Raw genomic sequence first — 13059 nt, forward strand, 5'->3', positions numbered from 1 at the left:
TTTATAAAAATTCTTACTTTATTATTATAGTTGTAAGTGCTGTTGTGGATCTTTTCCATTACCATTGCAGCACTGAGCCTTGTTTGTCTCCAGGTTTACCACCTGGAAGTTGGCAACCCTAGAAACAAGCAGGAATGACTATTTCCTCCATACTCTGGTTGCTAGCTTCTCAAGGGTGTCTGGCTGGTTCCTGCTAAAATAGACAGGCCTTTGACCTGTTCTTGTGACCATAACCTGTAAGTATGGTTCCTTCACATTTGCCCCCAACCAAATTTACCAGTTTCTCCAGTTTTCTGTCATGAAGAAAGGCGTGATGAGTGAAAAGCGAAAAGATGAACTAGGATGTTTTGGATAGCCATGCAAGGAGGTTTGACTTAAAAAAAAGAACTACCACCCGTTTGTCTCATTTGTGAAGGAATTTAAACTCTGACACTGCTGTCCCAGTCAATCCATGTACTTCATTCATCACGTTTAGGTACCCCTCATAGCGTGCAGCTTCCCACTATCTAATTGCACAAGTTGGTTTCTGAATGAAGATGAAATGTCACAGGCTAGGATTTACTTATTATTTTATTTAAAATTTCTTTTTCTTTTTTGGAGCATGGGGAGGGAGGGCTTTGTGGGAGGGACCTCAGTGGGGTATAATGCCTTAGACTCCACTCTCCAAAGCAGGCATTTTCTCCAGGCAAACTGATCTCTGACACCTAGAGATCAGGAGAGCTCCAGCCACCACCTGGAAGTTAGCAACTCTGCTCCCATTCCAGGTGTGGAGGAGAGGTGGATCTAAAGTCCTGGAGACCCATCGTGCTCGGACCCCTGGTGTTGAGGGCCCAATTCGTTGGCTGGTGGATACAGCCCAGTAGCTCCTCATGTGAGGCTTGGGGGAGCATTTGGTCTAAATAGGTTTGCCAGCCTCCAGGTTGGGCCTAGAGATCTCCTGGAATTAAAGCTGGTCTCCAGAGATCAGCTCCCCTGGAAAAGATGGCTGCTTCAGAAGGTGGACTATATGGCATTATACCATACTGAAGTCTGTCCCCCAACCCAGGCTCCACCCCTAAAGAGAGCCAGCATGGTGTAGGGGTTAGGAGCAGTGGTTAGGAGCGGTGAACTCTAATCTGGAGAACCGAGTTTGATTCCCTACTCCTCCACATGAGTGGTGGACTCTCATCTGGTGAACTGGGTTGGTTTCCGCACTCCTACACATGAAGCCAGCTGGGTGACCTTGGGCTAGTCACAGCTCTCTTAGAGCTCTCTCAACCCCACCTACCTCACAGGGTGTCTGTTGTGGTGACAGGAAGGGAAGGTGATTCTAAGCCGGTTTGATTCTTCCTTAAGTGGTAGAGAAAGTCAGCATATAAAAACCAACTCTTCTTCTTCCTCCTCCTCCCGGAATTTCCCAACCCAGAACTGGCAACACTTGTTATATTTCTGGTTTCCAAAGTAAAGACCGAAAGAATGAGGAATAGTTCAAATAGCTTTAATCTAAGGACCAACTCCAATAGGTTCATGCAAGCAGTCTCAACTAACTGAACTGCCTACTTGAACATGTGACCTCAGGGAAGATCTTCAAATTAGTCCCTCCTTCCAAAGCATGCCCTCCTTAGGCTCCACTCCCCAAATCTCCAGGTATTTCCCATCCCAACCCAGACTTGACAACCGTAGTTCTGGCCCATATAACTGCTGCTCTGATATGCCCACTGGCTGAAAACCCAGTGTCTAATATAATCTGGCCTAGGGATGCCAGATTCCCCCAGCCACCAGTAGGAGATGGGAGTGGGGGTAGGGTTGAAAGATCCAGCTTGGGAAACTCCTGGAGATTTGTGGATGGGGAAAACAGGGACTTCAGAGGGGTACAATGCCATAGAGTCTATCCTCCAAAGCATCCATTTTCTCCAGGGGAACTGATCTCTGTAATCTGGAGATGAGCTGTAATTCCAGGGGACCCCAGGTCCCACCTGGAGGCTGGCATCCCTAATCTGGCCCATATAATGGTTTGGGCTGTGCTCTGTTCCATCTCACACAGGAGAAGAGAATACACTCTATTCTCTTCGAGGTACTTTGACTCAGACCCTGGCTTTTCACCCATGTTCTTATTTCCCAAATCCCTGAGCTTTCAAGCAAATTCTAACCCCGTCACACAGCAGAACCGCTTCTTCTACCCAGCAGGGGAATCACTGTTTCGTAATGCCTTTCCCTACTAATTTATGGTTTCACTGCCTGCCGAAATCTCTGGTTAAACAAATGAAATGGCAAAAAAACTTTAAAAATTAGTTATTTTTAAAGAAGATACTGTATTTCCTAAAAAGGAAGGTGACCCTGGCCGTGGCTCAGTGGTAGAGCATCTGCTTGGCATGCAGAAGGTCCCAGGTTCAATCCCTGGCATCTCCAGTTAAAGGGACTAGGCAAATAGGTGATGTGAAAGACCTCTCTGCCTGAGACCCTGGAGAGCCGCTGCCGGTCTGAGTAGACAATACTGACTTTGATGGACCGAGGGTCTGATTCAGTAGAAGGCAGCTTCATGTGTTCATGTGTAAGATGAAGCCCTTAAAAAAGTAGAAAAGAGCAAGAGTCCAGTAGCACCTTAAAGACTAACAAAATTCCTGGCAGGGCATGAGCTTTCACGGGTCACAGTTCACTTCTTCAGATGCCTGAAGGTTAAACAAATGGGTCACAGTTCATTTCTTCAGATGCCTGAAGGTATCTGAAGAAGTGAGCTGTGGTTCACAGAAGCTCATACTCTGCCAGGAATTTTGTTAGTCTTTAAGGTGCTGCTGGACTCTTGCTCTTTTCTACTGTTACAGGCATTCTAACATGGCTACCCATCGTGATATATCCCCTTAAGAAAGGTTAGACATAAAACACACACCGCACAATTATTACTGGACATAACTGTCACTTGTATGAAAATGTAAATGACCCCCCCTCTTTTTTATGCCTTATGCCTTATCCGGGGGGGGGGGGATGGTTTTGCATTTGAGCAAATACAGTATATAAAATGTCATGGTTGAACGGGAAGCTTTACAGCCACCTATTACTTGAGAAAAACCAAGCCTTTAAAAAAAACACGTCCTGGTGCTATGTAGATTTTTGTGTGACAGTCCTTATCAAAGCAGGAAGTGCTCCGGCTATATATACGCGCCTCTCCAGCACAATTCTCAGGTTTATCTCCTCCAGCCCTTCAGAAGTCACAGACAAGCCAATACTGGGAAAGGTAATGTAGAAAAGCCTTTGTTTTATGAATCCAGAATTCTGTCCGCTACAGAATGGTTCACATTCCAAGCTGCTATGTGTCAATGGATTCCAGCATGAATGAATGAATGATTAATGATTGTTTGGTATCTATGAAGTCTTTTGTCAATATATTGGAAAAAGGCGAAATAAATCCATTGTAATAAAAGAAGCAGACCATGTGTTATTCTGGTACAAAAGATTATTTCCATGAGATATGATCGCTTGGCGAAAAGGTAAGTAGGAGTCATTTGATGCCATGCCTAAACACATTACTGTGCTTGGTCACAAACTGGTAGGAAAGAGAGTTAAATGATTGTAAATAAATGAATAAATGATTAGGCAATGGTCTGTTGAAGACAGTGATGCTGATTTGCCAACAACTTGTCTTGGGTTCAAGTGTTAAAGCATTAACCTCATTAGAGCCAGCATGGTGTACTGGTTAAGAACTGTGGTTTAGAGCGGTGGACTCTAATCTGGGGAGCCGGGTTCGATTCCCCACTCCTCCACATGAGCGGCAGAGGCTAATCTGGTGAACTGGGTTGGTTTCCACATTCCTACACATGAAGCCAGCTGGGTGACCTTGGGCTAGTCACAGTTCTCTCTGAACTCTCTCAGCCCCACCTACCTCACAAGGTGTCTGTTGTGGGGAAGGGAAGGGAATGGTGATTGTAAGCCAGTTTGATCCTTCCTTAAGTGGAAGAGAAAGTCGGCATATAAAAACCAACTCTTCTTCTTCTTCTTCTAGAATATTAAAGCAAAGTATTACAGGGAACAACAGTAACGTGACTTGAAAACAGACGGTAATGTGGAGAAAGTGCTGTCCACTATAACACCCTCCCCCATTTACAAGGGCAGCTTAAGGGATCTGTCACATACAAGAGATCAACTTTTGTCTTTTACAGTGCTAGGGCATCAATATTTGTGACTCACCTCCACTAACTCAGTTCTCTTTCAGTCACTGTGGTTTAAGGCTGAAAGACTGCAGAGCTACCCTGGGAGGTGAGGCAACCATGGATTTCCTGCTCATTCCTTCCCTGATTCTTCCCACCTGCTGCAAAACTAGGAATCCAGGTGTGGCCTACAGAATACAGGAGACAGGCAGGCAGAAGAGACCATGGTTGCCCCATCGCCCAGCACAGGAGAGAATGGATAGGGTATTGAATGGGCCAACTCCAGAAGAGACCAACAGCGCATTCCTGAAAGGAATGCCTGCGCCGGTTTTCGGCACCGCTGAAACCTCTACCTGGCGCCTAAAACCCGTGCAACCCTCATAGGGTTGCATGGGAGATGCGCCAGCAAAAAGCTGGCGTATCTTTTAAAAAACAAAAAGGGGCGTTCCCGAGCCGGTGGAGGCCTCCTAAGGCCTTTTGGCCCATATTTCAGGAATGGGCTGTTGGACACATGCAGAATCAGATTGCCAAAGCAGATGTAATAATGTACCTAAAATACTAGTGAAAATCGTTTCATTGTTCTAAGGGTACCTTCTTCTGCTGGGAGACTCTCTCACACTCACCCTGCCACATTCCTGGGTCTGGATGCAGGCTAACCCAGTGTAGTTCAAGCCTTTTCCCATTCTTTAACTGCCTAGATACCTGAAAAACCTGGTTTGGGCTTTCAAGGGCTGGAGTTCCCTCTCCTACAAATAACTTGCCTGGAACAACAATAGGGTTGCCGAGTCCCTCTTCACCACCGGAGGGAGGTTTTTGGGGCGGAGCCTGAGGAGGGCGGGGTTTGGGGAGGGGAGGGACTTCAATGCCATAGAGTCCAATTGCCAAAGTGGGCATTTTCTCCAGGCAAACTGATCTCTGTCGGCTGGAGATTAGCTGAAATAGAAGGAGATCTCCTGCTACTACCTGGAGGTTGGCAACCCTAAGCGACAAGCACCCTACTCAGGACTGCGCCAAAACCAGTTTGGGAAAACTCAAAGGCCACCATAAAATATATTATGCAACTACACATGAAAGGGGAACATGACACAGCTCATAGATTTGGGTCACTGAAAGCTAGGGTTGCCAACCTCAAGGTGATATCAAAATAGACACTTCTGGGTACTGACTAGTGAAACCCAAAAACACAGCGAAAATCACTCTCATGAAAATAACCCAAAATATAATGGGAAACAAATTACAAAATACAAAAGTACCAAAGACTAGTACCATAGTCTTTGACCTGACACATGTTGAAAGCAAGGAATGTTGTTCCTGTAAAAAAAGATAAAAGTTGTTTAATGATACTAGCACAAGAATTATGATTGAATCTATACTTACCTTGTTGATGTATATGACTGTAACATACTGTAATGGCCTCACCTGTGAGTGACAGAGGGGACAGCAGAAGAACTGGAACAGCTGACCCCTCTGAGTCACTCACAGGTGAGGCCATGACACCTACGCTGAAACACCATCTTTGGAATTTTGACGTTGGATCTATGGTACTTTTGTATTTTGTAATTTGTTTCCCATTATATTTTGGGATATTTTCATGAGAGTGATTTTCTCTTTTTTGGGGGGGGGTTATCCTCCAGGTGATGGCTGGAGATCTCCCGCTATTGCAACTGATCTCCAGGCAACAGAGATCAGTTCCCCAGGAGAAAAATGGCCGCTTTGGCAATTGGACTCTATGGCGTTCAAGTAGGGTTGCCACCCTCCAGGTGGTTAGGAAATTAGTACAGGAGCAATGTTAGTTAACAAAAGTGCAAAATTATTTATAATCTACTTAATAATATACAAACACATCATGGTGAACATATACAGACATGACCTACAGTATGACAAACAATTAAAGTGACAAGTGTACTATAAAGTCAAAAGGATTCAAAAATGTCTCTTGAAAGAGTACAGTAAGTTCCTTGAAATGAGATATCATGTAGTCTTGTAGAAGCCAAGTACAGTGGTGTCTATTTTCTCCCCACCCTCCCGGTGGTGGCAGGAGATCTCCTGCTATTACAACTGATCTTCAGCCGAGAGATCAGTTCACCTGGAGAAAATGGCTGCTTTGGCAATTGGGCTCTATGGCATTGAAGTCCCTGCCCTTCCCAAACCCCGCCCTCCTCAGGCTCCACCCTAAAAACCTCCCGCGGGGTGGAGAAGGGGGACCTGACAACTACATGGAATCAAATTCTATACTGAGTCTTATCTATGGGAAGAACAAGGAGGCCAGGTGGCATCCCAGCATTCTCAGGAGCTTGGTGGGTGGGGCAAGGGGTGGGAATTACATTGGGCTTCATGCCAACATCGCATCTGGGTAAAAACCTGGACATGATATCAGCACGTCGACTGACACTCTAGAAATTCTATGCCATTACTGTTGGCTGATGTAATATCTGGGCTTTTGCCTAGATCTGACGTTGGCAAGTAGCCCAACATCATTTTTGCCTCCCAATCTTTTTCCTGCCATTATAAGAGGCAGTGAGGGTGGGTAGGGTTGCCAATATCCAGGTACTAGCTGAAGATCTCCTGCTTTTACAACTGATCTCCAGCCGATAAAGATCAGTTCCCCTGGAGAAAAAGGCCGCTTCGGCAACTGGGCTCTATAGCATTGAAATTCCTGCCCTTCCCCAACCCCGCCCTCCTCAGGCTCCACCCCAAAAATCTCCCACGGGTGGAGAAGGGGGACCCGACAACCCTATGTTCAAGTCCCTCTCCTCTCCAAACCCTGTCCTCCTCACAGTCCACCCCTAAAATCTCCTGGTATTTCCCAACCCGGGGTTGGCAACCCTACTGAGGCTTTTACAGATTATGCAGATCCATACAGAGAAGAACATTTTACCAGGAAGTTGTAGCCTGTCAGGGATCCCTCACTAGTCTCATGTATCGAACTCGGTGAGGGCCAAACTAGACGATATCCTGTCACTGAGGTGGCTATTGAAAATGGTGTCCCACCCCAGCAGAACTGGGACCAAGAGCAATTTCAGCATGAAGAGCAGGGAGAGCGGGTTCAACCCTTCAGTGCCTGCCCCCAAATGATTTTGCTAATTGGAATCCATGCTATGGTTGCCCTTTACAGAAAATAAGGGCACCAATCTTGGTTTTTTAAAGGGATAACAACCGTGTGAGGCCGGGTGGTTATGATTAGTAAAACCACATGTGAGAGGGTTTAATATCTTCCCCATCTGTTGTAAACAGAATCGGGGAATCTGTGCAGCTGAAATTGCTTTAAAAATTGCTCAGAAGCTCCAGGCATGAATTTCTCAAGGTTTCATTTGTTTTGACCTTCTGACAAATCTGTTGCGCTCACTCTCGCTTGATGTTTTTAGGTACTGTAATAAGTTGACAATGAGGAAATTGAAACTGTTCAAGACTTTCTATTCCTTGGCTCCTCCATCAACCAAAAGGGAGACTGCAGCCAAGAAATCAGAAGGAGGTTGAGACTGGGAAGGGCAGCCATGAAGGAGCTAGAAAAGATTCTTAAGTGTAAGGATGTGTCACTGGCAACCAAGATCAGGTTAATTCATGCCATCGTGTTCCCTATTACTATGTGTGGATGTGAGAGCTGGACAATGAAGAAAGCTGATAGGAAGAAAGTAGATTCCTTTGAAATGTGGTATTGGAGGAGAGGGTTACAGATACCCTGGACTGCAAAAAAAAAAGTGGGTTATAGATCAAATCAAGCCTGAAATGACCCTAGAAGCTAAAACGACTAAACTGAGGATATCGTATTTTGGTCTCATCATGAGACAACAAGAGACACTGGAAAAGACAGTCATGCTAGGAAAAGTTGAGGGCAGCAGGAAAAAAGGAAGACCCAACAAGAGATGGACTGACTCAATAGAGGAAGCCACAGCCCTCAATTTGCAAGATCTGAGCAAGGCTGTCAAACATAGGACATTTTGGAGGACTTTCATTCATAGGGTCACCATGAGTCAGAAGCAACTTGATGGCACTTAACACACACACACACACACACTATTAAGTTAAGGTTCAATCATATGAGGGGCACACCAAAGTAAAAATAAATGTAATAGTTTATTGCCAAACAAGCATACTATCCTCCCGGCTTCCCTGACTGTTCTCCAAGTCCTACAGCCTGCAACTCTTCCCTTAGGGTTGCCAGCTCCGGCTTGGGAAATACCCTTTAAAATATTGGTTGCAATCCAGCCGTACTACAGTCTTCTGAAATTTCATTGAACTTAACTCTGCCCCACTGAACTCAAAGGGGACTTAAAGTGATGATCAGTGCAATCCTATGTGGAGTTACTCCAGTTTAACCCAATGAAATGACTAGACATAGAATGGGGTAATTCTGCATAGGACTGCACCGTAAATTGGCTGGATTGTGTCCCTCGACTGTCCTGGTAAAAACAGACTGAGTGAAGTGTACCAGGTAATATTTATTTATTTTTTTAATATATTTTATTAGATTTTTAATACAAAGTAGGAAAGGAAAAAGGGTATAGGAACAATTATGATATATTATAAATGGTTGACATTCGGAACGGATCCACACCATTTTCATCATTTCATTATATTTATATTTCATTATCTACCGCAGTCTAATATTTACCATTCTAAATCTTCTTATTAATATTCTAGATCATAATCAGTAAAAACTTGGCTATTATATTACCATCTTATTTCTTTATCTAACTCTAACAGAAGTCCCATCATCTTCAGGCGTGCATAGACTAGTCAGCGTCCAGAGTGACTAGAGCAGGCCAGTTGTCTTGTTGTATCTTTAACTGACAGCGTATCTGTCATAAAATGCTTGCCACTTTTGTTTGTGTTCATCTGGTGGTTTCTCCTTCGTCCAATTGGAAAGTCTTGCCATGTCCGCATATTCATGCATTTTTGTAATCCATTGTTCTAATGATGGTGTCCTTTTATCTTTCCAGTACTGTGCGTACAGTGTTCTTGCAGCTTTCATTCCATACAGAAAAAGTTCTTTATTTATTGAGTTTATTTGTGTTGGAGTCATTCCTAACAGGAAGTATTTAACTGTTTGCTCCATTCTTGTCTTGTTTGTTAGAGAGGGTGCGTTCCACATCCTCATGGAAAGCCAGTATTGAAATATCCTGCCACTGACACCCACATTCAGAAAGATCTCTATTAACAAATTTTGCTGTTGAATGACTACCAGTGAGCCTGGTCTTCTCTGCATCTTCTGGAAAACTTCATAATGCCACAATCATGTTGCCTTTGGGATGAATGAAAAAGAACTCCCTGCCCCAGGGTGGGGTGATGGCTGCCAACTTGGAAGGCTTTAAGAGGGGAGTGGACATGTTCATGGAGGAGAGGGCTATCCATGGCTACTAATCAAAATGAATACTAGTCATGATGCACACCTATTCTCTCCAGGATCAGAGGAGCATGCCTATTATATTAGGTGCTTTGGAACACAGGCAGGACAATGCTGCTGAAGTCATTTTTTTGTGGGCTTCATAGAGGCATCTGGTTGAGTGAACAGACTGCTGGACTTGATGGGCCTTGGTCTGATCCAGCATGGCTTTTCTTATGTTCTTATGTTCAAGGAAATAATGATCCTAATCTAATTGGCTGATTGTTTTCCTCTCGTAGAAATGCTTCTTTCGACCGTTCTCCTGCTCTTGGCCGCTGTGGTACACCAGTCTCTAGGAAAGGTATGACTGAGACTTCAGATAGAACTACAGTATGTTTCAGAAAAGTTGTCAACTCCAGGTTGGGAAATTCTTGGAGAGGTGGGGGTGGAGCCTTGGAAGGGCAAGCTTTGGAATGGGAGGGACCTCAGCAGGGTATATTACTATACAGACCACCCTCCAAAGTGGCCATTTCCTCCAGGGGGGGGAATGATCTCTGTAGTCTGGAAATCAGCTGTATTTCTGGGAGATCCCCAGGTACCGCCTGGAAGTTGGCAACCCTAGGTCAAATCTACACAATCCCTCTTTGAGTGGATAGTTCAAGGTTGGGGAAGCAAATGGAAGATAATTTGTATGACGACACTTAATTTCACGTCAGGTCAGATGCCTGATGCAAACAGTCTCAAAGATACGACTGAAACAACCTGGGGGAATTAAGCTAAGGTATTACTGTATGTTCATGATAAGCGGAAGAAACAGACTTTTAAAATATCTATGGTATAACTTTTGTTGTCATTGTTGTTGTTAATCTTCAGGCTGACCTATCATCAGGAAGTGGTGTCTCTCCAGAGGTCCGGAAGGAAATTGTCGACAAACACAATGACTTGAGGAGCAACGTGGATCCGACAGCCAGCAATATGCTGAAAATGGTAAGACTCGATTCACAGGTGTTTCTGGATAGTATTAAAAGCCTTCCTTTTGCTAGGATCAGTGGCCCACAAACACCAGTGATAGCTTATGAGAAAAGCTCAATATTTGGGTTTGGCACCATCTCCTCCCTTTCTAAACTCTTGCAGCAGGCACAGACAATTGACAGCTGTGTGGTGTAGTGGTTAGACTAGAATTTAGGAGTCCCCGTTTGGATCCGCCCTGGACAAGTAACTGCATGTACATTCCCTTCTCCTGTCCAGAAATTCTAACTCGATGAGTTGGAGCCTTTTTCAAAAACTAAATTCCGATCGATCAATTGCTTGAGAAGATGACGGATGGGTCCTCTATGCCCGCTTACCAAATAGCCATGTGGTAGTATTTTAAATACAGTATGTCCGAGGCATACTGACCTGACTTGGATGGCTCAGGTTAGCCTGATTTCATTAGATCTCAGAAGCTAAGCAGGGTCGGCCCTGGTTAGTTCTTGGATGGGAGACTACCTAGGAATACCAGGGTCACTATGCAGAGGAAGGCAATGGCAAACCACCTCTGTTAGATCCTTTATGCATGTTCACCCCTGGACTGACTCGGTTGTTACTTGGAGTTATGCATGAGCTTTCCATTCCTCAGAGATAACCTCGCGCCCAGCCCTAGAAAATCCCAGGTCTTTCCATTGCTTTTAAATTCTGATTCTTCGATCTCTCCTGAGATCAGCCCTGGTCAAATCCTCCTCCTCTCCATGCATAAACCAAAGCACAGGACAGGGGAGCTGGGGGGTGGAGGATGAGCACTACAACCAATTACAAAGCAGTGTTTCAAGGGGCAGGGACTCAAATGCTTCCTGATTTTTCATCTCACTGCTGGAGTTCTTTCTGAGTAGATTTGTCACAAAAATAAGTGGGTTTTAAAATGACATTTGGGTCCCCCCCATTCCGTTCCTTTAAACGAACTCCTTTTTGTGAAATGCTTTTTTACACGGCACTTGGGTTTCTGCAGGGGGAGAGGAAGAGGGAAACTGGATGTTTTTCTCACAGTAAGCACTACAGCCAATTACAAAGCAGCATTTTCAAGGGGCAGAGACTCATGCTTCCAGACTTGAGCTGGTGATTGGGCTGGTGAATAGCATGTTTAGCATTCGCAACAGAAAAGTGTGGGACGAGCAAGCATCGAGCCCCAGGTAAAACTCCCATGCATAAGCTAGGGGTGTACATATCAATAAACTTGAACTGAAAAATATCCCAAAAAAGCAATTTCGGTAAATTTCTGGTTTGGGCTTACCGAATGGCAAAGCCTGCTGAGAAAGGCAAAGCCGAATTTGCCTTTTTCGGCTTTCCGTGGCTTGGGGAGAGGGCATTTTTCAGGTAGAGCCCCCAAATTTGCAGCATAGCTGCAAGGGACTTTCCTTGCAAGAACCCCCAAGTTTGGTGAAGATTGGGTCAGGCCGGCTCCTCCATTGAGATACATGGTGAAGATCCCTCTAATGAATCTGGATACAGCCACTTCACTATTTTCTTTGGAGGAAGATGGGGTGACCCCTTCCAGACCCCATAAAATTGGACTCCCTGATCTAATCTTTACAAAACTAGGGGTTCTTGCAAGGAGAGTCCTTTGCAGCTATGCTGCAAATGTGGGGGCTGTTTCTGCAAAAATGCCCCCCACCCTGGAGCCACGGAAAGCCCCATAGGCTTCATTGGACCCAGTTTTTTTTTTTTTTGAAAACCCGGAAAAATGTTGAATTTCCATATTTACCAGTATGGGAATTCAGCTTTTTTGGGGTTTCTGGGGGGAAAAACGGGTCCAATAAACCCAAATCCAAAATTTACAGGATTTATTTATTTATTTATTTTGCACAGCCCTAGCATAAACTGCCTTAGTCTCTCACCTTGTAAATGCTGCTGGGTTTCTATTAGTCTGCTGCGACTTGATGGCATTTTACACACACACACATGCCTGAGGCATTGCTTGAGAGTCATTGTCATGATCTAACTGAAATATTAATTTGGTTTATTAAGGTCTGGAATGACGACATCGCTGTGAATGCGAAAAACTGGGCTGATCAGTGCAAATTAACTATCAGTCCCCAAGAGCAGCGAACTATAAATGGTAAGTAAGGCTACCAACTCTGGAATGGGAAATTTCTGGAGATCTGGGGGAGGTGGAGTCTGGGAAAGGCAGAGTTTGGGGATGGGAAGGACCTCAGCGGGGTATAATGCTATAGAAACCACCCTCCAAAGCTGCTATTTCCTCCAAGGGAAATGCTCTCTGTAGTCTGGAGATCAGTTTTAACTCTGGGAGATCTCCAGGATCCACCTGGAGGTTGGCAACCCTCCACAGTAAGTGGAATAAAGAGCCATTTCAAGCACTGCACATCTTAGAAACAGACTCTCCACTAAGTGTGCATTCAACCATCCAAAATCTTTGATGTGCATAAGTGTTTTCAAACACCGGACTGACACATAGCCAAGATACATAATGCACAAGAGATCCCCCATCCAGTCTCCCAGTGTTTTAAGATTAACAGGGCTACACTACACATAACCCCATATGTGTAATGGGGGGAGGTTCCCAATGTTGGTGGAGGCTGTCATTAGGGTTGCCAGGTCCCTCTTCACCACCGGCGGGAGGTT

At 44.8% G+C, this 13059-nt stretch overlaps 1 protein-coding gene across 1 annotated transcript in view; it reads left to right on the plus strand.

Moving 5' to 3' along the window:
• The window catches only part of LOC130483910 (ancylostoma secreted protein-like), a 43870-nt gene that overhangs the window by 23354 nt on the left and 7457 nt on the right, over positions 1–13059 (plus strand). Inside the window, exons 8-10 of the mRNA XM_056856819.1 lie at positions 9744–9805; positions 10318–10431; positions 12445–12535. Coding sequence (XP_056712797.1) covers positions 9744–9805; positions 10318–10431; positions 12445–12535 — 267 coding nt within the window. The remainder of the gene's footprint in view (positions 1–9743; positions 9806–10317; positions 10432–12444; positions 12536–13059) is intronic.

The sequence above is a fragment of the Euleptes europaea genome, chromosome 10 (genome assembly GCF_029931775.1).
Source record: "Euleptes europaea isolate rEulEur1 chromosome 10, rEulEur1.hap1, whole genome shotgun sequence".
Taxonomy (NCBI): domain Eukaryota; kingdom Metazoa; phylum Chordata; class Lepidosauria; order Squamata; family Sphaerodactylidae; genus Euleptes; species Euleptes europaea.